General features: G+C 35.2%; 1 protein-coding gene across 1 annotated transcript; it reads left to right on the top strand.

The window, feature by feature from the left end:
• The first annotated feature begins 568 nt into the window (after positions 1 to 568).
• LOC101444073 (vomeronasal type-2 receptor 26-like) lies at positions 569 to 25988 on the top strand. The gene is given in 7 exon segments (XM_071210256.1): positions 569 to 786; positions 1225 to 1522; positions 3601 to 4174; positions 4177 to 4400; positions 10186 to 10410; positions 11571 to 11694; positions 23548 to 25988. Coding segments are annotated over 7 exon segments (2574 nt in total). The 3' UTR covers positions 24459 to 25988.
• Positions 25989 to 26729: the final 741 nt, after the last annotated feature.

The following is a 26729-nucleotide window of genomic DNA, read 5'->3' as shown; positions in this document are numbered from 1 at the left end:
CACAATTTTACACTTTGCTACGCTTTTCCTAGTTACAACCTCATATGATCTACCTCAGTAAATCATATGTAATAATGAAAACCTTGTCCAGATGAGGCTCTGACACATGGGGAAACAATTCCAGCACAGAAATCTACAGACTTCAAATAAAACCATCTCTTGAGAATTCCTAATAATTCTTAACCTGCTGAGAATACAAAAACGCTAAGAGTTTTTGTATGAGTCAAACTTTGTTTCAATTAAGTGATTTTCTTATTTGAATCAGGATACCAGGTGCAGAGCTGGAGGTTAGTGACACCTTGGAGATCCACACTGTGAGAATGGGCAATGAATTGAAGGTTGAGCAGGTGCAACACAAACACTTACCCTTAAGGAAAGGAATGTTTACATACCTTTTGCAGCAGGTCTAAGGTAATGCTTTATAAACTTGCCCCACATTAAGTAGACAGGAATTTGTTTTGAGTCAAGTCTGAAAGAATCTCTAAGATTGCATCGTTTATGATAAGAATTCCAAATAGAATGTACTTCTGAGATTTTATTAGTGGTATTAATACCTATCAATGTTAATATGAAATTTGCTATTGTTTTTTCTCTGCTGTTTGTTCTCCTCTCTGTGTCCCAAGAACACAATCCTATGCAATCAGTGCATGAAAATGCTTCACCTGGCTACTATGAAGATGGGGACTTCATTCTTGGTGGGCTCTTTTCTCTAAGAGTGACTGATATTGATACTAAAGGAGTAGGTGGCTTTACATTTCTGATCAATGAACAGAGATACGTTCATAAGTAAGTGTGATTCATCTAAGGCATTTCCATGCCAAAGGAAAGGAAATGTGAAGACAGCACTTTTCAAAATGCACAATTGAGGATTAGTTTTCTTTGTAAAATGACTTAGGCCATTGCATTGAGATCTGCTTGAGTGTGTCAAAATATTTTTTCTGACTATTTTCCTGAATTTCATCTGTTATCTAGAGAAGGAGCACTACATAGTCTGAATTTTAAGGATCCATTTTCCATTTCCTTGATTCCCAGACCTTACTTTCTCACTCACATCTATGCTGCACCTTAAACAGCCTAAACTGGTACATTATGATATTATAAGTACCAAGTTGACCAACATTATTCAATATATGATACTCTCATATAATCATGTGCTTTCTTTGCATGCCTTTATGCTTTTAAAAAATCAAAATCCAAAGCTCTGTCTTTTCCATTTCATTTTAGGGACCTTACTAAGCACTACCAGCATCTCCTAGCCATGGTTTTTGCTCTTGATGAAATCAACAAGGATCCTCATATTTTACCCAATATGTCTCTGGGTTTCCATCTCTTCAACGTGGACTTTATTGAGATGAAAGCCGTAGAGAGTTCTATGTCTTTGCTTTCAGGGGATTTTCCTCCAGTTCCTAATTATAATTGTAGGGCTGAGAAGAGAAACAAGCTGATGGCTGTGATAGGAGGACTTTCACCTGGAATATCAACCCAGAGTTCCAGAATCCTCAGTCTCTACAGTGTCCCACAGGTAAATAAAGAATTCTTGCTCTCAGGTTAATTTGCAATATAGCAATGAGCACCAAAATTACTCACTTTATGATTTTTAATGAAACTTTTTGATTTCTTAGAATATTGCTTAATTGTCCTTTTTCCTTTAAAATGCAAGTTATTCTTAATAGAAAATTGTGTTTTTTAATAAAATTTCTTTTTTGAAAATATTTAAAGTGGAGAAAAAGAAGCTGGATAAATATAATGGCAATGTATGATCATCAGCCAAGGAGTATTTCTGTTAAGATTTTTTAATGTAAAAATCTGTTCTTTTTTTTCCATGTAATTATAGGGTCATAAATATGTTAGTAAAATGGTGATTCTGTTTACAATTTACCTTATTCTCATTTTTAACTGAATGACATTTTACTAACATTTTCCTCTCATGATAAGTATTCTGGTTTAAAATCATATTAAATGGCATCACAATATTACCTCTACAAAACTATTTTACTGATTCCTTATAATTATATAGTTAGGTTGCTTCAATTTTCCCTATTGCAAAGATTGTTTCTGTTTCTGTTTTTGAAAAAATTATACTTATCCATGTTAATTTCCTCTATATATTTTCCTTGTATTGCCATTTCTGCTTTAAATGTTTTCATGCGAACTAGGCTTAATATAGAATTGTGAAATGCCATTTAGAATTGAATCAATTTATTCTATAAGCAGTGGTTGCTACATGCATGTCAGTTTATTTCCTTCATGCCATCATGGGTGCCAACTATTTTCAAAATATTTGCCAACTAGATTCACATATTAGTGTTGTGTTTCTCCTCCTCGTTTTGAATTTCCTTATGACGATGAGCCACTTTTAGTGTTCTTTTGCATATTTTATTGTTATATTTTGCTTATGTAATGGCATGTAGTAATTTTATCCTTTTCATAAGATTTTTAAAATCATCCTCTTTACCCTACTCCCATAAACCACAAAATCTAAATATAATAAAGAAAGTAAGCCTTTCTGCCATATATTTATTACTTTTTTTATTTTGGAAAAATTAAACAAATACACAACTATCTAGATTTGAAAGTAGAGGCTATAAGTAGCCAAGATAAACATTCAAAAATATCAAAATTTTGTTAATCTTTTTCCAGTTCAAATTATTGTTCATTTGAGTGTACCTATTAAAATATTATTTTTCAGATCTCTCACTTGAATTCCTGTGTTTTGTGCCATGCCTATAAAACCTTGACAAACTTTCACCTATATACTTTAAAATACATTTATAGTTTTGTGGGTTTTTTTGTTTTGTTTTGTTTTTATTAATTTTTTAAACCAACTATTCATCCACCTACCTAGTCAAGGAATTTGAGCATTATTTTCAAAACTAATTGTTCTGCAGCAGATATAGGTGTGAGGATTATTAACCAGTGAAATTTAGATTAAACATTGACATGCATTGGCTTTATGGATCTAGAGTTTGGCTTAAGAAATAGGTGGGCCATTTAAATTTGACTGTCATTTATATATATGTGGCTAGATATGATCACTTAAAAAATTCATACTTGTTATGAATGATAAAAGATGCTGATCTGAACTCTGAAGAACTCATGCATTAAATGGATTGAATGTTGAGGAAGAATCAGTAAAGAATGCTGATGGGTGCCATATACTCAAAATTAATTTAGATAGCTGAATACTAGAAAAAATTAAGGAAATTGTTTATAGGAGGATAGTGCTATATGCAAGCGATAGATTAGGTAAGGTGATATAATTCTTCATGTGATTTAGCAGTTTAGAAGTAATTAATGACCTAGTTTTTAAAAAAGTGCTACAGAGATGGGGACAAAAGCCTGATGGAATAGTTTCAAGAGGTAATGTTACGAGGAACAGTGGAATAGCAAGAGTATATGTAGTATGAACAGTGAAAATTATGTACATATACTATGATAATGAAATTAAGTGATGAATGATATGAAAAATTGCTGTTTTTAATATTTATTTATACATTTTTTTCACTTTTTCCACTATTCATGTAAGATGTACGACAAATTAAGTAATTCATGAGGAAACATCAGGATTTCATAAAAGTAGTATCTTTCTGTTCTCTTTAGATCAGCTACGGTACGTTTGACCAGAGTCTCAATGACAGAGTCCAGTTTCCGTCTCTCTTCCAGTTTCCCTTGAGCACTACAGCTCTGCATCAGGGGATTATTCGACTCCTGCTACATTTTGGTTGGGTCTGGGTTGGCCTTGTGGTTGCAGATGACATCAGAGGGGAAAACTTCCTCAGGGGTATATCAGAGGAAATGGTCCACAGTGGACTATGTGTTGCCTTTACAGAGAGGGTTCTAGATTTTTCTGCTGAACGTGACGTTGAAATGCGCGTCAGAGAAAGACTCATGACAATAAATGTCATTATTGTACTTGGCGATTCCTATTCTCTACTAAGATGGTCATTTAGAGTCGTTAGTGATATACCGCTTGGTAATGTCTGGGTCACAACTTCTGATTGGGACATAACCACACCACCCATAAGAGGCCTTGAAAGTTATTCCCATTTTGGAGGAGGCTTATCCTTTTCTCTTCACGTAGATGAGATTCCTAGTTTTAAAGATATTCTCCAAAGTGTTCGGCCTGCAAAATATCCTCATGATATATTTATTCAGGACATATGGTCTGTAATATTTGATACTGGCAGCTAAAGGGGATCAGGAAATTGGAACAATGTAATCAAAATGGCACTATGGAGACTTGACCTCTTCGTGTTTGGGACATGAAAATGTCACCTCAGAGTTACAACGTCTATGCTGCTGTGTATGCTGTCGCCCAAGTGCTCCATGACGAACTCGCCCTGAAAATGCAAGAGGAGACAGGGGAGAAAAGTGCAAATCTGGCTCTGCATCCGTGGCAGGTAGAAAAACACATTCTTTAATTTGCCTAGGATGGTTGACAAGAATTGTCCAGTCTATTTCTGAATTTATGATTTTTTTATTCTTTTTCTCAAAGTAGAGAAAAAGCTTTAAAAAGAAATAAAAAGCAAAAACAGAAAAACAAAGTGTTTATTTTTAACAAATTAAGTTGCAGTAAGCCCCTTATTCCCATCTTCACAAAATACTCTTTTTTTAATTTAAAATTATGCATAATATTATTACATATCAGGAGAGAGGTATTTAATCAGTAATAGGAAGAGTCATTAATTGTCATACATCATTGAAAATTCTTTTATTTTCATGCATTCTTTCATTATTTTGGGAAATTTAATCCATTGACCTAAAATTTTTCACAAGCATACATAGTGAGCACTAGAAGAGACTCATTGGTGTATTTTGACCCATTTATATCATTTTACAGTTTTATGTGTTTGTTATTTCATTAAATGGGTTTTAGAAAGGATAAGTCTATTCTTAAGAAATGAAACCAGAATATGTGTAGCATGACTTCAAGTCACATCACTTAAATATCAATATAGCTATTCTCAGTAGATTTGTTTAAAAAATGGTCTATTGCTCTTTCTGCTGAATTATGGAAGATGGAAAGAAATCCTACTGATAACACATTTACTGCATTTCCTCTAATTATTGTTCTTAAGATATTTTGATCAGGATTTCTTAAAAATAGAAGGGGCTCTTTTTTTTATTATTTATGAGGAATTTTAAAGCATTTGTATCTCTGACCACTCGGAACCTCCTATAAGGAAGCTGGCGCTCAAACACTGAGACACAACAGCTTACCTGAGTTGGTTTAGTCTTTTGTTTGCTCATTTGCTTTATTTTGTTTTGTATTGTATTTTAGGAGGTACCAAATGAAATCCAGTCCTGGACCTTCTATTTTAGAAGCAGGAGCTCAACCATTTGCATCTCATCCCTCCAAAGACTGGCTTTTTTATAAACAAAAATCAACTCTATTGATGCACATTAATAACGCAGGCAATACATCCAAAGTGTATAATCAGTGATATTTGGTATAATCACTTATTCGTGCTTTCATCAGTCCAATCATTAATAAAATATTTTCATTTTTTTCATAATAATAATAATAAACCAGAAACAAACAACAAGAAAATTCCTTACTTCTCAATATCTCTATGTGTCACCCATTGTACACAGCTGTTTCTGCCTATTCCATCCAAGATCAGTAATCAGTGGATTTTTGTATAATCACAAAATGGTACATTCATTGTCTCAAAAATTTTTGAACAGTTTTATTACTTCAAAAAGAAAGACTGCAAACCCCTTAGAATTCCATCCTCAGACTTCCATAACTACTACTTCTTGATCTTTTACATGCATGTAATAATGTTATGAATAGTTTCTCTGTTTTAAAAAAAGGTAATCCTGTGGAAAAATTTGGGGGACTGCACAAAATTTAAATATTAATTTGGTACAAATTAACATCTTCTTAACATTAACTCCTCCAATCCACTATCATGATATATCCTTCACTCATTTAAATCTTTAATTTCTCACAATAATTTTATTCTACATTCCAGTGTGTGAGATTTGCATAAGGTTCATAATTCCTTTAAAAATATTTAAAATTTTGTAAGTATATAAAGATTATTTCTTAAAACTTTCTTTCAATTTGTTTCAATCTGATTGACAGAAATGCATTTGATATTTTTGCATTTATTTTATTCATGAATCATGTTGAATTTTTGCATTTAGTTTTATATAGCTATTAAGGGAAATGTGTTACAATCGTTACTATGATTGCAGAATTGTCCAATTCTCCTTTTTTTTTTTTCAGAAAGATTTTTTTTCTTCTTTATTTTTTTTTAAATGTTACATTCCAAAAATTATGATGTCCCAAAAACCCCCACTCCTCCCATATCAACAAACGCTTCCACCTTTGTGGTACATCCACTGCACCTGGCTAATATATTCTGGAGAACAGCTGTTGCACATGGACAGTGGTCCACATTGTTGTCCACACTCTCCCCCAGTACACACAGTGGGCCACAACAGGACACACAGCGTCAGGCATCAGTCCCTGTAGCACCACCTAGGACAACTCCGAATCCTGAAAATACCCTCACACCATGTCTCTTCTTCCCTTTCCCAACCATCAGCAGCCACCGTGGCCACCCTCTCCACATCACTACTACAGTTTCTCCCCTTAGTAATCACAATAGTTCCCCAGCAGAACACCAATAAGTCCACTCTAATCCATACTCTATATTCTTCATCTTGTAGACCTGGGATAGTTATGTCCAGTCCCCCTCTATATCAAGAGGGGATTTAGATTCCACATGGATGATGGATGCAATTTTCCTGCTTGCAGCTGTAGGCACTCTTGGCTCCTTGGTGTGGTGGTTGACCCTCTTCACCTCCCTGTCAGCTGGCCAGGGTAAGTCCAAGTAACCAGCAGGTAGGAGCTGCAAGTCTACTGAGGCCCAGGGCCTGGCTATCACTTGAACAGCTCAGAGATTAAGGTCTCCTGAATATACACCAACCCAAACACCAACCACAGGTCGATTAAAAGTGACAGAAGAGGCATGTGTAGAAAGGTTATATCTGAGTCCAACTCCATCACACTCAGGAACACAAACTCCAAAGTAGAGCCAACTGACATGGCCCTGAATTTCAGAGCCATCTGCCTTGACCATAGAAACTGTGGGTTGCTGCAGCCCTCAGGAGAACCAGCACCTGGGTTTCCATATACCTTGGCTGTCTCTGGTACCCTGCTGAGGCATGCCTAAGCAACACCCCCTGATGACCTCCCAGCTCTCGTTTGGAGACTCTTAGGCATATAAACTCACTTGTCCTTTCCATTTCCCCCTTTTTATACAAAGTCAAAAAGCAGTTTTTAACACCTGATATTACATGTAGGCTGAGATATTCTGCCGGTCTGAGTTGACCTCCTTTTTCATGGTCTTTTTGTAGTTACATCATCAGCTAGTGCTTGGTAGTAATTCCTTGGTGCCAGGGAGGCACATCTCCAGAAGTCAGGCTCATAATCTGAAGGTCCAATTATCCTTTAAATGAATTTGTCCATTCTTCCTTTAAATGAATTTGTCCATTCTTCCTCTAAGTTCTGTCCAATTTTGCTTTGTATATTGTATCGTTTTGTGGAAATATGATAGTATAAGTTTTCTATTTCTGAAAGACTAACCTGGCTACTGATCTAACAATGCTCCTGAGATGAGAAAGAGAAAAATATTAAAATAAAATAAAAATAATTTGCTTCGACTATAATGATAACACATGGATTAGACAAAGTAACATGTAATCAAGGATGAATATATAATACTGATTGATGGAATGAGAATGAGGGAAAATTTGAGGATGCATCTCCAATTTGAATTTGCTGATGATGGTCAAAATATGCATGCTGCCGAACAGCTTCTCCACCTGTGGGTGAAGGATTTTGCACATTCTTTAAGAATATAAATATTTAAGAATATTCTTAAAGTTTCTCTCTTCTATGAATTTTCTGATGTGATGTAAGGGATTTATGGTGACTAAAGCTTTCCCCCAAACATTATATTCCTGAGTTTCTTGCCAGTACACCACTTTGATGTTCAGTAAAGGATACCCTCTCTCTAAAAGTCTTCTGGCATTCACTATATTCACATGGTCTTATGCCAGTGTGGAGTGTCTGTTGTTGAAAACAATACAGCCATTGCTAAAGACTTCCAATATTCAAGGCATTCATAAGGTTACTATTCAGTATGTAGTCGCTGGGACAATATTTGCTCTCTCCAGTATGTATTCTCTGGCACAACTATCTGGTGTTGAACCAGTTGTGAAATCTGGCATAAGGCTTTACTGCAATCCCTCTATCCATAACATTTTTTCCAGTTTGAATTCTCAGAATTTGAATAAGATAATCACTCTGCCTAAGTCTTTTCCACATTTGATATATTCATAGGACTTCTCTCTGTTATGACTTGATTAAGTGTAGAGATTATGATGAATGTTATCTCACACTTATTTCATTAAAAAGATTCATTTCCCTACAGTTTTGCTACTGAATTATTTTGTATTTTTTACAATTCATCATTTTAAAGCTTTACTTACAGTATGAAAGGTTTATATAAAAATAATAAATAAAAAATCAAAAAGGTTCATGTTCTCTCTTCAATGTGAACATCCAGCTTCCTTTCAAATAAGTTTTTACATCTCCAGTTTCTTCTGATGTGGACTATTAATGACCATGTCTTTTAAGTCTTTCCACTAGCAATGCCTTCGTTAATGTTTCTTCATAAATATCCTAGTTTTGTGATCCCTTTTGGTGTCTGTGCATGCTCCAAATCTGGGCACAGCCCACTTCTCATCTCTTTTTTTTTTTGTCATCTATGATTCTTTCCTTTGCTCCAAAAATGTTTCATATCTGATTTAGAAAAGCATAAATCTAGAAAGACTAGACTTCTGTAATTCTCCAGCATCCCCTTCATGTGAAAACTATGCAGAGAAAGCTTCAGCCATTCCCTGTCATCTTTGGAGAAATCTGTGGCCACATTCATGGAAGTCCATAAACTCTGATGTACATGATTTCAACCACCAAAATATCTTCTAAGGAATCTGTCTTGAGATCTTCATAGGTAGGCTTCAGACCTGGCTTTCAGAAGCTCCATTCCTATACCTCTGCTTCTTTCTGGGTCCTCATTTGGAGAAGTATCTTGCCCTGAGAGGGTAGAGCTAAGGTATTGTTGATGGAATTTCATAAGAGCCAATACAGAGGGAGCTCTGGAGCCTGCCCTATACGAATCCGAACACTTCTTCCACTTATTACCAGCTACTTACCTTCCCTATGCTTCCCTTGAAAAGCAGCAGGGAAAGGGTCATTATTTCATTTGGATGTATTGAGTGGCAGAGTTCTATCTTCTGTGTCTTTGGTGATTACCAGAACACTTCTGTACTCAATAATTATGATCTCTAGTCCTTATTGTCCCGTGGATATGGAAACTTCTCCTGAGCCTTGTCCCAGCAGGTAGGGATACAAGTACTGTATTAACCACAAGTGAGCTCGCCTGGGTTCCTTGCCAGGACACTAAAATTTTAGCTATAACTAGTCTCCTGTTGGTTGGAGTGAGTGGGGGCAGGAGGAGGACTATCCTTCTCTGAGAGTTTAAAACTTCTCGTCCACTTATACCCATGTCCCTTTCCAATAAACAAATCTCTCCTGTGAACCAAGAGTTTCCTGACTGCTCAAGAGACGTGCACAATCATGCCCGCTGCAGCCATGCACAGAGAGTTGCTCTGATATTTATCATCTTCTAATGTCTTCAAGTATTTGTAGTGAGAATCTTTTGTAGGTCTTGATAGTAAAACTCATGATATTATGGACAACATTCTAAGACTGGGTACCTAGGAATTTTTAATTCTGTCATACAGAAAATTAAAAGACCAGCAAACATTGTTCTATTTTACTCTAAGAATTAGCACCTAATGCTCAAGGATTTAGGTGTTTTATTTATTGGCTGTGTGAACTGGGAAATTCAGTTTCTTTAATTGTAAGAGCCAAATGGTATCTCTAACAAATTCATTGACTTCTAAGAGAATATTTAAGTTAGTATTTTAAAACTTTTAGAACCATATTTAATACATATTATTCTGTATATAAGTGTTTTATAAAATAACCATTGAAAATATTCTTTTGGAACTTATATTTGGATGAATAGAAGGCAATTGAAGAAATAAGATTCATTCAGTTTTCTATACCTCGTGTGTTCGTGAATTCTCTTTCACTCATAGCTCCATTCATTTTTGCAAAAGCATCAACTTGAAAGAAGTGTTGGTAATAAGAAAACTGTGAATGAGAAAATTTCATCAACTAAGTTTGACATCTTGAACTATCAGTCATTGCTGAATGATAGGAAAGCTCAAGTAAAAGTTGGAAAGTTCATTTATGAATCTCACAATAATCAACACTTTTTCTTGAATGATGAAAAGATAATGTGGCATGAATACTACAGTGAGGTAAGGAACTTGAACAGATACCTAAGTGTGATTCTTAGAAGAATGTATGGCCTATAGTTATCTTTAGAATAAGCTGCCTATGACTTCCATTATGCAGATACTCCTGTTAATTTGTCCTTTGTTCTAAACCTGGATGGTGAATCATTTGGGCTCAGGAAAATGGTGAATACTTTTATTTTGAGTTATTTGAAACCATTGAAAAACTGTCCTTATAATGATCAGGTTGATCAGTTTCTTTCATGGCAAGAAAAAATAACATCACAATGCGCTAAAGTAGATAGAAGATTAGTTAAGTCCTGGAATGGGCGGCTATATTAGTTTACTGAATGTTGTTGGGAACAATATGCCTGAAATTTGGGTGTCTTATCATAGATATATTAAATAGGAAAGAAGTAAACATTTCCAAGTCTTTGAAAATATCCGAATCATGTCATGAGCAGAGTTGCACCCTAATCTTGGAGTCTTCACTCATATGGCAGGATAAAATGGCAGCTCTCTTTCTCTGTATGTCTGTTTGCTTTTCTTCCATTTATGTAAGAGTATAGCAGGAGGAACAGGATATATGCTCGGACTCCCCTCATTTAAGTACTCCAATCAAAGACTCCCAACTGAATTCAATGCAATCAAAAGTGACCTAATCAAAAGGTCCTATAATTCTATCTTACCAAACAGTCTCACCTACAGTAGGCTTACATGCACACGAATTATTCAGCTTAAAAATATAATTTTCTTTTTTCCAAAAAAGACTCACACCAGCACAGGGCCTAATATGAAGTACTGACAGGAAAGAAAGGAAATGAGTGCTTTGTGATGAAGACAGTCTCAGCAACTGGACATGATGATGTGGGAGTTTTACCATTTGAGTTTACCTATTTTAAGGATGTTTAATTCTATTTCTTCTTGTTATTGCTATAGAAAGAATAGAACTTTCTGAAGTCTAGTTGTGATGAACATAATTGTCACTGAGAAAACTTTAAAATTTAAATGACTTCCAAAGTTCAGGAGTTTCTGGTTAAGCCCTTATGTAACCAAGAAATTGTGCTAACTTGTTAATAATTTGAACGATCAAATCCCCTTATAACATATCATTTCCCATGTATACATAGTTTCTAAATTTTACTTTTGGAGTTGCTTTACCTCTTCTCTTTGCTCTGACACAGACTCCCTCTGCTGTTTGTAGTCAAAAATGTCCACTTGGATTCAGCAAAGCAGCTCAAGAAGGGAAACCGTTTTGTTGTTTTAATTGTGTTCCGTGTCCAGATGGAGAGATTGCAAATCAAACAGGTTGGTAAATGTAAAGATTGTTCTGAATGTAGGATAGTAAACAATGAGAAATGACCTGATCGTTCCTTGTGGTATGCGTGAATGCCAGGCGTGAATGTATTACTTTATCTTCTTTATTTCAGGCATCTTGAGTTTAGCTGTATTGAATTCAGTTTCTTCTCTTTCTACCTCTTACCTTTCTGTAATTTCTCTGTTGTTGAAGAATAATCCCAGTCACTATATATTGAGCACATCCCAAAAACCCAAAACATGGAGGTGCAATGTATGTACATTACCTTATTTACAGATCATTTTTGCAGATGATGAAATTGCCGAGATTATCAAGCTAAGGGGCAGATATTAGACAAAAAACAGGACTGTGTTAAATCAGAAATTCTTTTAATAACTTTACACTCCAGTGACAATTTCAGATACATTTCTAGTGATCTGATAACCCACAGTGGCTAAGTATTTGTGAAAGAGTTTGCTGTTTGCAGGATAACGTTAGAAAAATGATTGTTTAATGAATAAGTAAATATTTTGAGTAACTAAATCATTTTATTTTTAAATTACCATGATCCATGAAGAATATTTTATTCCCAACACATACTCTTTTTTTTTTCTGTTGCTTTGTCTTAGGAAACAAAATCAAAATAAAAAATATATATATATATTATGACCTGGAAAATCTTTCTACAATTTTAGAAAAAACAATACAATTTTACTATTGCGTAAGCTTAAAGCCAAATGTGATATGCCACAGGCAATCTGCCAAAGACATTTTAGAGAAAGAAAGAAACATCACCCTTTTATATAGCCAAGTAGATGTAACAATTTTTTTTTACCAGCTTTAAAGATAAAGGAACTAATCCTCAATTAAGAGGACTTGAGAGCACCATTTGCCACCCACCTTTTATTTTTAAATTAACTGGTAATTTGAGTGGTCTTTCTGTTTGCTAATTTCGTCTATTCAAAGGAAAAAAATAACACTTCTCATTTGTCTATGACGTGAACATAATTATAATTTAGCACTAATGCCTAAGTTAAATGCTCATGGAAATGGGAAAGTGAGTTTGTGAATATTTTTGATATACACATTTCAGAAAGTTGTCTACCATGACTTTGAAGAAGAGGTTTTTTGGTTTATAAAGGTGGCATAATGAATATTTGGCTTTTCAAAAGATTTATATACATTTCAAATGGGCAGAGAAAGAATTTACAATGACAGCTTTTTGAAGTATATTCTAAGAACAGGGAAGAATGAAAGGGGTTCATTTCTTTTCCTTTTTTAGAAGGGAAATAATTATTAAATGTTTTGATTTATATTTACCATTATATTTCCCTCATTGTAACCATAAAATAATAACACTATGAATTTTAAATTGTTTCTACTGTTGACTCTACCTTTTGGGGAGAAGTTATAGCCATCTACATAAGTAAAATGTGCATAACAAAATCTAAAGGATTGCAGTAGTATGACTATAAAAATTTATTTTAATATTTGCCATATAGGAATATCCTTTAAATACACCTTACCAAGGAAAAGAATAAATATAATTTTTGAATACTAATGTTATTTTTGATACATTAATTGTAAAAGCTGCTGTGATACCCTTATTGCCTTTTTTTATTGGAGAAGTTGTGATTTTGCAAAGTAATGATGCATACCATAAGGAATTCTCATACATTCCCCTGTCACCTTGTCTTGTTTAGGAATATTTATTACAAATTATGAAAGTACATCATACAGATATTACTTCTAACTATACTCAGTATCTAACATTTGATGTATTCTTGACACAAACCACTCTCTTATTAATGTATGTGCTACAATATTATATTTGTTATAGTTCATGAGAGTTCAGTAGAAATAATTTATGATTTTATTTAATTGCATTTTTTCTGTTTTTTTTTTTTTTTCTTTTTCAATCAGCTAAGAGTTTACCAATTTTACTATCTGGTCAAACAATTTTGGTTTGGTTAATTCTCTCTAGTCTGTTCTACTTGTCATCTCTTTGCCTTGTATGAGTACTGTAATAGACTACTGATGTCTGAGTAGATAGTGATAAAACCTCAAAGAAGGAATTATCAATTGCTTATGAGATACTTTGGTTTTGATTATAGTCACAAATCTCTTAATTTAAAAAATTTGTCCTGTTAATAGCAGGCACCAACATTTAATTATCAGGTCATATTTAATTTAAGCCTAGAACCAAGAATTGTAGCATAAGTAAACAGTGTTAAATCTTTCTTTGTATACTTAACTTTAGACAAAAGTTAAGTTTAATTTTTGAAAAATTTTTCATCATAGGAAACCATAAGCAGGTCACTTTTGTTTGAGTCTATGACCCACCAGGAACCATTATCAAACATATACATTATGAAAAGAAATAGGCCATGTTTACCTGCAAAATTGGCTGGATATTATATTGTCACATCTTCTGGTCTTTAGTGGGCAACAGATGTCCTAATATTGTAATTTAGTTGTGTAATATTCTAATTTTGTTTTAGCAAGAACTGAAGCCACTGTGAAGCAAGAAATTGCAGTTAAGCAAAATATCAGTGAGATTTTTATTTTATGTTTTTAGATTTTTATGCTGCCAAAATATATGAGGTTCCCATATACCCCCACCACCATCACCCCACTCCTCCCAAATCAACAACCCCACCACCACAGCACACTCATTGCACTTGGTGAACACACCCCAGAGCACCGCACCACCACATGGATAAGAGTCCACATTGTAGTCTGCACTCTCCCCCAGTCCACCCAGTGGATTATGGCAGGAGATATAATGACCAGCATCTGTCCCTGCAACATCATTTAGGACAACTCCAAATCACGAAGATGCCCCCACATCACATCTCTTCTTCCCTCTCTCTGCCCCCAGCAAGTACCGTGACCACTCTCTCCCCATCAGTGATACAATTTCTTCCATTAGTAGTCACAACAGTTCCATAGTAGAATATCAGTAGTCCACTCTAATCCATATTTTCTTCCTCCGTCCTATGGACCCTGGGATGGTGATGTCCACTCCACCTCTATATCAAGATGGGGGCTTAGATACCACATGGATGGTGGATGCAATTCTCCTGCTTGCAGTTTTAGGCACTCTTGGTTTCTTGGTGTGGTGGTTGACCATCTTCACCTCCCTGTTAGCTGACTTGTGTAAGTCCAAAGAAGCAGAGGGTAGGAGTTGCAAGACTGCTGAGACTCAGGACCCAGCTGGCATATGATCAGTCCAGAGATTCATGTCTCCTGAGTATACACAAACCCTAGCACAAACCACAGGTTTAGTAAAAGTGACAGAGAAGGCATGTATAGAAAGTTCACCTCTGAGTTCAACTCCACCATTCTCAGGAACACAAGTTCCAAAGTAGGGCCAAAGGACACAGCACTGAATTCCAGAGCCATTTGCCATGACCATAGAACCTTTAGGTCTCCATAGCTCTCAGGACCACCAGTACTTGGGGTTGTATCTACTTTGGCTATCTCCAGTACCATATTGAGGTGTGCATAAGTACAACCCCTCTGATGCCCTCCCAACTCTTTTTTTGAAGATTCTTAGCCATATAAACTCATGTGTCTTTGCCATTTCTCCCTTTTATTCAAGGTCCAAAAGCAGTTTTTAACACATGATCCTACATAAAGGCTCAGATATTCTGCTTGTCTGTGTTGACCCTTTGATTCAAGGTTTTCTTCTAGTTACATTATCAGCTGGTGCTTGCCAGTTAATCTCTCGGTGTTAGGGAAGCTTACCGCTAGGAGTCATGCTTCATGCTGGGGGGAAGGTAATGCATTTACATACTGAGTTTGGTTTAGAGGGTGGCCATATCTGAGAAACAGGGAGGCTCTCAGCAGGTAACTCTTAGGCACCCTGTAGCTTTGGGCCTAGTTCATATTTCAGACACTCAGGCTCAAAAACATAGTGATCAGTATCAAGGGCTCATTGTTAGATCATCCTTCTTTGTTGGTCTTTGCCATTGCACTTGGGGGATTTTTGCTATTCCATTGGCAAATGTGGTAGAGCTCCCCTGGCTAGGAACTCAGCACTCCCTCAGTTGTCTTTTGTAACTGCAACTACTATGAAAACACCCAACATATACCCAAACATTTTTATGTACCCTATATACATGCTCTGGAGAACTCCCTCCCAATGATGTACCCCCATCAGTAACACCCCACACCAGTATTCCTTCCCTGCCATAGTTGAACCTCTTTGTGGTCCAGAACTTCTTCAAAAATGAAGCCTAATATATTGCCAAATTCAATTAATAGGAAAATGAAAAATAGTGATGGGTTTAAAAACTAGAAATAGAATGCATATTAATTCAGGAAAACTAAAATACAGCAAAAATAAATTGGGGTATAAAATATAAAAAATCTTATAAAGATATTTTTTGATATTTTGCATTTCATCACTGCAATCGGTGTTTGCTTGCATGTATAGTGGCAAGTCAATTTCTTTCATTCTTCTTCAGTGTCTACAACCTTGCTTTTTTTTTCTAATTTTAAATTTTGTCTTTACAAAAGTTTGAGATCACAGCAAATCACATACACAATATAGGGGATTCCCATATATCCAACATCAAACCCTTTTCCCCCATCTCCAACAATGATCCTTTCACTTGTTCATTTTATCCTTGCTGTAGCTGTTGCACACATTGAATCATAGCTTCAAACATAGTTCCATTTTGGCTCACATTACAGTTCATATTTTAGACAGTACAATTTTCTAAATTTTCAGTTACCCCATGTTTTACATTATGGCTTACATTTTAGCCTATAGACTTTTATACATTTTTGGTGTAATTTAACATGTTCTATATCCATCACTGCACAATCCTGCAGAACATTTCCTCTCATCACAGTTACCTTGATTCCATCTATTCTATACCTCTCTCCCCTCATCCCCTCAGGGCTCACAGTAACAATCAATCTTCATTATTTGAAGGACCAGATTCACTGATACTCACAGCAATGCCAAGGCATTGACATACTGGACTCTCCTAAATCATTGGGGGCCACCAATTCTCTCGAGAGACACAATTCCCTCTGTTTCAGAACATCAGTCCTCCCAAGGATGGGGGTACACCTTTACATTCATTGGTCTCCACCCAATGATATAACACACAATGACAAAATGAGCACTCACTTCCTAGAAGCCTGCCCTTGTGCCAGATGCCCCCCTTAAGCATCTTAGACAGATAATCCTTCTTTATTATATTTTCTAAAGAGTTTTCTCAAGATTATAGTTTTAATCACATACCTGAAAATCTTTCATGTTCAGATATTCCCCCCAGCTCTCTCCCCAATTCCTTGGGCCAGCTGACCCATCCTCCTAACCTTAGCCTGCCTCAAGCCCACAAAGCCCCAGCTAAAGGTATCTGTATGCCCCTATCATATCCCTTCCCTGTAAAACACTTCCCTCCAGCTCTTCATAGATTTCACCTATGTAGGCGTCAGCTCACGACCTTCCTCTCCCCCACAACTTCCTTTAAGCCTATCATCCAGTCTCTAGCTCTCTGAGACAGCTTGGTTATATTTTGAATTGTTATAGATCCCTATAGTGGAACAAATTTTTTAAGCTTTTTGAAAAAGACTAGAAAAAATACTTGGCATATATATAAACCCTTGAGGACTCTTTTGTCATCAATATTGAAATATTAGAAACTACCTCAAGTAAAAATCTAGACTGGCATACTGGAAGGATAGAAAGAACAAAAAAGAAAATCTAAAAAGAGTTGAATATAAATCAACCCACAGAGAAAAATTTACAGATGAAAGGACTAAAGTCAGGAGTCAGAAGATTTGTATGTTTAAGAATTACAGGGGTTAGTGGAAAAATAAATGTATTTGATTTCCTAAGATCTTGTAAAAATTAATCATTTTATCAAATTTACATTTCACTTTTATGTGAAGTGTGAGCTTATCCGAGGATGATTGTACATTTTAAATTATTTTTGTAAGTTTTTTATAACAGTTATCTGTTTTTAGTGAGCTCTCAACAAAGAATACAATTTTACATAAGACTTGCTTTCTAAGAGAAATTTATTAAATTTTTGGTGTGATAACACGAAATTAAACCACTGTCATTATTCTCTTAGCTCTAAAACCACGTATCACTTTTTTTTTTTTTATGTAGGGGTGCCACTCTCTGCCATGGGCCTAGTGTTTAGAAGACATGTAATTATCAAATCAAATTTTTTTTTTTCTCAAGGAGTTTCACTGTGAATCTCCAGAGTCCAGGATGAGCCCCACTTTCAGTTGCACAGGTCTCTATACAGTGGTTTATGGGAGAGTCCAGAGAAAGTAAGAAAATATGTTTTCGTTTTATTTTATTTTTTTATCAAAAGACCTCCCTGTGTGGGTACTGTAGAAGAAAAAGATCCAAGTTAACCCAAAATAGCAACATGTAGTATGGACCTATCATCACAGGGATAGCAGGATATTCCTCAGGAAATAATTAAAAAAAAAAAGCTTTATTATGAACATTTCCCATTTCCAAAAATTGCTGTCTGTCAATTTTAGGCCATTTGCCAATCCCTCTCTAGCTTATAGACTTTTGTGTTCCCATGTTATTGAATTTTTGAATCCTCAAGACACCCTTTTCATGTTTCATGTTTTCAGAATTCTTGATTTTTAAAAATAGTGACATGTAAGGAAAGCCAAAATGGCTCAATGGTAGAGGTCTGGAATCCCACGTACAATGTCTGGGGTTCAATCCCTGACCCTAGAACCTCAAAATATACATATATACATATATATATATACACACACACACATATGTGTATATATATGTATATGTATTTATTTATATATATATCTATATATAATATATATAAATAAAAGTAATAATGCAAAATTTTCCTCTCTCATTTTAATCCTTTATTAATTAGCCAATGTAAGAATTATTCTTTTTAATAAAGAGTTTTACTGGGAACAATTAATAAAGGAATTTTTAATATATAATTATTTTTATGGATGTTGTCTATTTACAGAAATATCATGAAGAAAACACAGAGTTAACATAAACTACCCTCTTCATTAGCACCTACCCTAAAACTCTTAAATGTTTTTCTTTGCCTTTTTCTAAGAATTGTACAAAATCAAGTAGCACCTGCTAATTTGTATAATAAAATGTCTTTGCCATATTATCATTTCTTTCCTTGATTTTCGAAGGAGGTTTATATTACATAAATATTACATTGAAAATATAGGGGATTCTCACTACCTCACTCTTCCCTCCTACACTTTCCCCTATTAACAATATCTTTCAATTAGTGTGGAACTTTTGATACAATCGAGGAACACATATTGACATTGCTACTAACCAAGGCCCATAGTTTGCATTATGATTTACAATTTGTACTGAACAATTTTATAGGTTTTGACAAAAGGTATAACAGTTTGTATCCATCTCTAAGATATCATGCAGAACAATTCCAATGGGTCAAAAATGGGTTTAATGCTAATTGTTGGTTCAAATAAAAGGGGCAGGTGAACCATGTGTAGTCAAATTATAAATGAGGCTAACTGAGACAATGTAGAGATAGGTTATCATATATCCCAGTATTAGGCCCTCCAATAGGGTGACAATTTCCTGGGGTTGTCTGCCCTTCCTACAGTGTCAAGAGGTCTCTAGAGACCTCAGGAGCAGCCCTACTTGAGGTCCTGTTTACTGTGGCAGTCAGTGAGGTCCTACTGAAACATGCATAATTACAGTGTCTGGAACAACCTCCCAAGTTAATGGAAATCTCTTAGCCATAAAAACTCATTAGTATTTACTATTTCCCAACTTTGGTCTAAATTTTTTTTTTCCAAATGTTTTGTTAGGTGGCCCATGGTAAGAATTCCTTGGTGGCATGTTTGCTCTTCCCCTGGAGGTATGTCCCATGGTGGAGAGAATGTAGTGAATTTATAAGCTGAGTTTGGTTTGGAGAGATGTCACATTTGAGAAACAAGAATGCTTTCAGGAGATAACTCTAAGCAATATATATTACCAGATAACTTTAAATTTCCCAACAATAAGTTTCATAAGTACAAGCATCAATTTCAAAGGCCTGGCATATTGCTCTCTCCTCCTTTGCAGGACATTGACCAGCAAAGGAGTATTCGAGAGAATCTTACCACTTCATGAGAGAATGTAGCAAGACTCCCCAGGATGGGAATTCAATATTCCATCGGTTTTTCTGTGGGTCTCCAGCCAATGAGATAACATCCCATGGCCAAAAGCACACATTTTTATTCCATAGAGGCATGGCCCAAGTGTGCCCCTCCTCACCCATCACCCTACCACTGATACCCAGCACCTGTGATCCTTCATGGCCACAGTTGCAAACCTTCGGCAATTCAAAACCTTCCCCAAAACAATTGATGGTGGACATCAACAGGTGATTCCACACTTTGCTGTATACACTTCTGCTCCTTTTATCAGTTCATTTTAGCAGAAAGGCAATTTGCAACCCTCCCAGTGGATCTCTAACACCTTTGTTTTTCAATAGTGGGAGAGACTTCAGAGTCAGATGTCCTCATTCCCCACTTCCCTAGCTGTGATTTTCTCAACAGGAAGTGTTTGTTTCATGAAATGAGCAAACTCAACTGGTTGCAGAATGCCACGCTGCAGCCAGAGCCCTTCCCATGCATGAGGATATAAGCAAAAACACAACAGAGGACTTTTTTAAACTCCCAGGTGAAATATAAAGCTTCATAATTTTCTTCAGGTTGATGACACTCCCTGATGACCTATAAAAACAAATGCCAATTCTCTCTGGAAGAAACTATCCTCAAATGATCCCTCATGACTCTCTAAAATTTATATGTAATAATCAAATTCAATATATAAAATAACATTGTATAAGATATTTTATATAAGCAAGGAATTCAGATTATCGATGAAGACCAGGTATACCTCAAAAAATTATTTTATAAAGCTTTTTTAGAACTGAAAGTTAACAGTGCTAGTTTAGTGGATTGGACGGAATCAGATTCTTCAGGTTTTCATTGGTTGAGTTCTTTGAAAGCTGCATCTGAGATTGTTTGGCATTAAGAGAATTTATGAAGAAAATTCTTGTTTTGTGGGAATTGGGAGGTCAAGTAGTGATATATTTCTGACAAACACTCTGTCTACTCAATGAGGAAATTTATATCATATATGGTTCATCAGAGTTGTCTTTCAGTGGGACCAAAAGAATGGAAATTTATAGTCCTATGCCAATTAGTTGTTTGGTGTTAGATGCTCAGGTAAGAGGTTTTCTATAGCAAGGTGGCTCATTGCAAATGAGGCAAACCCATATTTGCTGATGGCTGTAGGCTAATGATAAATCCATTCTAGAATGGAATCTGGGTATCAAATAACTCTGTTCATTTTATTTTTATTTTTTTTAAATTTTTTTAATTTAATTGCCTTTTTAAAAGATACATAGATTACCAAAAATGTTACATAAAAAAAATATAAGAGGTTCCCATATACCACACACCCCAACCCACCCCACTCCTCCCACCTCAACAAACTTTGTCATCATTGTGGCACAATCATTGCATTTGGTGAATACATTTTGCTGCACTGCTGCACCACATGGATTTTAGTATGCATTGTAGTTTACACTCTACCCCAGTCCATTCAGTGGGTATGTCAGCATATATAATGTCCTGCATCTGTCCCTGCAATATCATTTAGGACAACTTCCCTGTTCATTTTACAGGCTATTGAGATTTAAGGATAGTAATAAATAATTTGTTTTATTTCCAATCCCTTTTTTCACAAATTCAAACTTAATATGTATAATGATTTGGCTGGTTTTGAGTCTGAAAACCCGAGTAAAGGCAACAGAAATTTGATGATTCCGTCAGGAGACTGGTATTTTGGGTTCTGGTTGTCTGATCCTTTTAACTGGCTCTCCCATCACAGCACAATGGAGAAGGAGATTACATTTTCTTCCCTTCAGGAGAGAGACTTTCAGCGTCTTCTTTCTCCATTTGATTTTGTAATCTGAAGCTTCCAGTAACTAAGGATTAAGGCCCAAATTTGTTTACTTAGGCCACACCATTAGAAAAATAACATGTCAAAGGGTTCTCTTTACAATGGATTCACACTCAGAAGAATATTAATATAGGTTAAGAATATGTTTGTTTTTTTTTTTCTGGGAGTGTGTAATGGAGTCTACAGCAATTTTCGTATAATCTCATTGGCTGGAGAGATATTTCTGGCAATATGGGCATATCAAATAAAAATAAAGTTTAGGGACATAATAGCTCATAATAATTAGGCATTTAGGCATTGACTTTTTTACCTTCATTTTTCAAATACCTGACTTTGGAGTGAAACAAGTAATATTATTGAAATTTATATGCTCTTCATATGAATGGATTCTAGATTTTTATCTTGATCCTGTTTTCATTGTTTTTTTTTTAATTTAGTTTACGCTGGGTAGCTCATTGATTTCCAGGACTTCAACTGATCATTCCTAAATTTGCAGATTTGGTTTTTCTTCTGAGATCCAACTAAGTATAAACATCTCAATCTGGATGAAGTAGTGAATATCTGAAACACAGGACCACATTTTCTTCCAAAACAATAGGTTTCTTGTCCACTCTTGCCCTGCTCTTCCTCACCATTGATTTTTGGGTGAATTGCTGCAACATCCATTCTCTAAGATTACTAAGTCAGTAAAATGTATATATTGTGTCACTGCATTTTCTTCACTCTCCATTCTGTTTTTGCAATGGCTAAAATGCTTCTCTGCATTTTAAAAGCATCGCTAAATATCTTCACCAAGTCAAGTCAAGCACTCCCAATTCCAAATAATTGAAATGCACCTAGCCTTTTCTTTCAAAAACACAATTCTGATATTACTTCTCTATTTAAAATCAAATAGGAGCTCTCCATACATCTTTTACAATAAAGTCAGATTCTGTTTACTGAACTGGCTCTTCATTCCTCCTAACATGAAGTTAGATTTCGTGTGCTCTTTCCTTGGAATCCCCAGTGTCTAGATGCTTATGCAAAAGGATTCCATAGGAAGACAAATGGAAAATATATGGCATGATAACCTAAACAAAGCAAGGAAATTTTGATAAATGATTGCATATATATATTTCATTATGCCCCAAAGAACTGATTAATTTCACTCTTTCACATCAGAGAAGAACCTAATTAAAGTGATCTATATTTCATCAAACTTTTGGGAAAATTTTTGTGGAGTTAAATTCATATTGAATATTTGTTTTTCAGATTAAAAATAGGCCATATTTCATTCTCCATCTGACTGAATAAAGTCAAATAATAATTGATGCAAGTTTAGATTTAACTGTTTTTATTTTGTAATTTCTGAAAAGTTTTTATTTCTAAAACATGTACTTCTCCCTTTTTTCCTTTAAATACTGTTCTTTACTATAAATACTAAAATAATACTAAACCATTTGTAAAATTATTTTCATTACCAAGTGTAACTTAAAGTGACTCGCCTATTATAGTTCCTGAAACATAGATATTTCTAAATATTAAGACCACTTAATTATGCTTCTTTCCTCAAATTAAGTCTAAAAGACTCAGAACATGTTCTCTCTTCCTTTCCTGCTTATCAAATACTTTCTTCATACATGCTGTTTTTCCTTCACATCATTACTTTAAATTCATGGTTCTTTAAGTGCTCAATTCAATTTCCCTTTTCTGTATTTTTTTATACTGTCAAATGTACAATAGACGATTCCTAACTCATGAGAAAGGTTTTTTATTTTTTATAATGTCATTAGTCAATGGACAAAATTGGGTACATTAGGATTTCACGTGGTTCTGTTCAAGAACTACTTCTTTGTACACATGTCTGGGGATGACTAATGAACTTTAATAAATCTGATTGTGTCCCTTTCAGGTATGGATCATTGTATCAAGTGTCCTAAAGACCAGTATCCAGATAAGCAGAGAGATCGATGCCTCCTCAAAATCCTGACTTTTTTGTCCTGTGATGATACTCTAGCATTTGTTCTTGTCTTTTTGGCCATGAGTTTCTCTGTCCTCACTGCTCTGGTTTTAGGACTATTTATTCGATATCAAGACACACCAATCGTCAGAGCTAATAACCGAAATCTCAGTTACCTTCTCCTTGTGGCCTTAATGCTCTGTTTCCTCTCCTCCTTAACTTTTATTGGTCAGCCAAATACTGTTACCTGTATCCTCAGACAGACATTCTTTGGAGTTATATTTTCCGTGGCTGTTTCTACTGTTTTAGCAAAGACCTTCATCGTGGTCGTGACCTTCAAAGCCATCAAACCAGGAAGTACATTACGGATGGGGATGGTGACCCGATTCTCAAACGCTATCGTCTTTACTGGCTCCCTCATTCAAGTATGCATCTGTGCACTGTGGCTGGGAACCTCTCCCCCATTCCCTGATATGGACACACAATCCGAGTTTGGCCGGATCATCCTTCAGTGTAACGAGGGATCCACGACAGCCTTTTACTGTGTACTCGGTTACTTGGGCCTTCTGGCTTTCCTGAGCTTGACCATTGCTTTTCTGGCCAGGAGGCTGCCAGACAGTTTCAATGAGGCAAAAATGATCACATTCAGCCTGCTGGTGTTCTGCAGTGTGTGGGTTTCTTTCATACCCACCTACCTGAGCACCAAAGGCAAAGCCATGGTGGCTGTGGAAACCTTCTCCATCTTGGCTTCCAGCGCTGGCTTACTGGGTTGTATATTTCTTCCCAAATGCTATGTGATTCTACTGCGATCAGAAAGGAATTCCAGAAAAAAATTACTTGAAAAACTTCCTTCCCCAAGGTGAATGATTTAATATTCAAAGGGCAAAATTGCTATAGAATGAGAAATAATATGGAAAAAATATTCAAGATATGGCATAAAATAAATGTATTTCAGTAAAACAACCTAACTTGCTCTTTAAACACCCTTCCTGGATGAGTCTCACTTTCATTTATTCACTTAGCATTTGTTTGAGTCACAATTTACTTCTCTCTAACAGCATATAATAGATTAACAATTTACATCTGAGCAAGGAGTAATGACATCATTAATGTGAAAACATTATTGTTTGCTTCATATTTTAAAAAAAATAAAACACAGGATTAGAGGATTTGGTGTTAGAACACTAGTGAGCTTAGATTCTCCCTCATTGTATTGCTTTATAAACAAAATGATATAAAAATGTTTGCTCTGATTTATTGTAAATTTAGACTTGTCCAGGTCACAGAGGTTGCCAGTGGCAGATCCAAGATGAGGCAGTTTAGCTTTGCAGTCCACTCTTTTAACTAGCAAAGTCTGCTACTCAGGAATGGAACAAAGGGGAATTTCTCTTGGGAGAAGTTTTAGAAAAGTGTGTTTTTCCTTTCCTAATCAAAGAGATGTAAGGGAAGGCTGTCAATTTTCTTCTTCATGCTTTTGAAAACAGCAGAGTGAGAGCTTGGTCCTTGGATTGGTCACATCTACCTGGCACCATATGGGGAAGCACTGGGGACACAGTGAGGAAGTTAGAGCAGACGTGAGTGAAGAGTTTGGTTTCCTTGGATATTAACAAGCCCCTCAACAAATCTCCAGTTTAAGACTGAGGGTGATAAGTGCCATAATTTTTAAATTCCCCCAATTTTTAAATCAATTTTTTAAATTAAAGAAGTTGTAGGTTTACAGAAAAATCATGCAAAACCTGCAGTGTTCCCTTTTACCCACCATTGTTAACACTTTTCATTAGTGCGGTACCTTTGTTACCATTGGTGAAGGAATATTAAAATACAGTCAAAAGTTTACTTCACAGTGTATTTTCTCCTTATACCATCCTATTATTAATACCTTGCCTTAATGTGGTAGATTTGTTATAATTTATGAAAGAACATTTTTATAATTGTGCTATCAACTAAAAGTCCCTCCTCTGTAATAGGCTTCACTATATTGTAAAGTCCTATGATTTATCTTTTACCTTTTATTCTAGTAACAATGAAATAAAATAAAATTTCCCCTTCAAGCCACACTCCCATATATAATTCAGTGCTGTTAATTGCCTTCCAATATTATGCTGATATCACCACCATCCTTTTCTCAAAATTTACAATTAACTTAAACAGAAATTCTGTACAAATTAAGCATTAAAGCTCAATTCCCTAGCCATCCCATCTCCTAGTAAACTGTATTCTATATTCTCACTCTATGTGTTTGCTTATTCTAATTATTTCCTATCAGTGAGATCATCCAGTATTTTTTCTTTTATGTCTGATTTATTTCACTCAGCATGTCTTCAAAGTGTATCTATGTTGTTGCTTACATAAGAACATTTCTTTTTATGGCTGATTTATATTTCATTGTATGTATAGACCATATTTTATTTTTCCATTCATCAGTTGATTGAAACTGCATTTCTGAAATTGTCTGATTGCATTTCTTGCATTTCTGAAATTGTGGATAATGCCTCTATGAATGTAAGTCTGTGTATACCTGTTCCATTCCCTACTATCAATTCTTGAATGTATACCTAGTAAAGAGATTCCTTGCTCCTATGGTTCAGAGGAACTGTCAAACTGTCCTCCACAATGGCTGCACAATTTTATATTGTCAACTACAATTAATTCATTTTCCTATTTCTCCACATCCTCTGCAAAACTTAAAATTTTCTTTCTTTCTTTTTTTAACAGCGGTCAATCTCCTGGGTTTGAAAGGATTGGTCATAATGGTTTTGATTTGCATGTCTATAATTGCTAATGATGTTGATCATCTTTTCCTGGAGTTTTTAGCCATTTGTGTTTCCTGTTTGGAGAAATGTCTATTCATAATTATTGCTGTTTTTATTTTAATAATTTTTTTAAAATTTTAGTATGGCTGGTACATTATAAAACCAGTATTCCAAGGCAATAATTACAAATAAAATATAAAAAATCAATGTTCTTTTGCATACACTTCTGCATTTATAACTGTATTCACTGTTAATGAAAATTAGAACTTTTCCGGGATCTTCTACCAGATTGTTTTTGATCTTGAAATACTTTGACTCTTCAATGAAGCCATGTTTGTGCTTAGTCATTACTACTATGGTATATGTCATCTGAACTTCAAA

This window comes from Dasypus novemcinctus, chromosome 20 (assembly GCF_030445035.2).
Source record: "Dasypus novemcinctus isolate mDasNov1 chromosome 20, mDasNov1.1.hap2, whole genome shotgun sequence".
Classification (NCBI taxonomy): Eukaryota; Metazoa; Chordata; class Mammalia; order Cingulata; family Dasypodidae; genus Dasypus; species Dasypus novemcinctus.
This window is presented reverse-complemented; position numbering and strand designations above follow the sequence as displayed.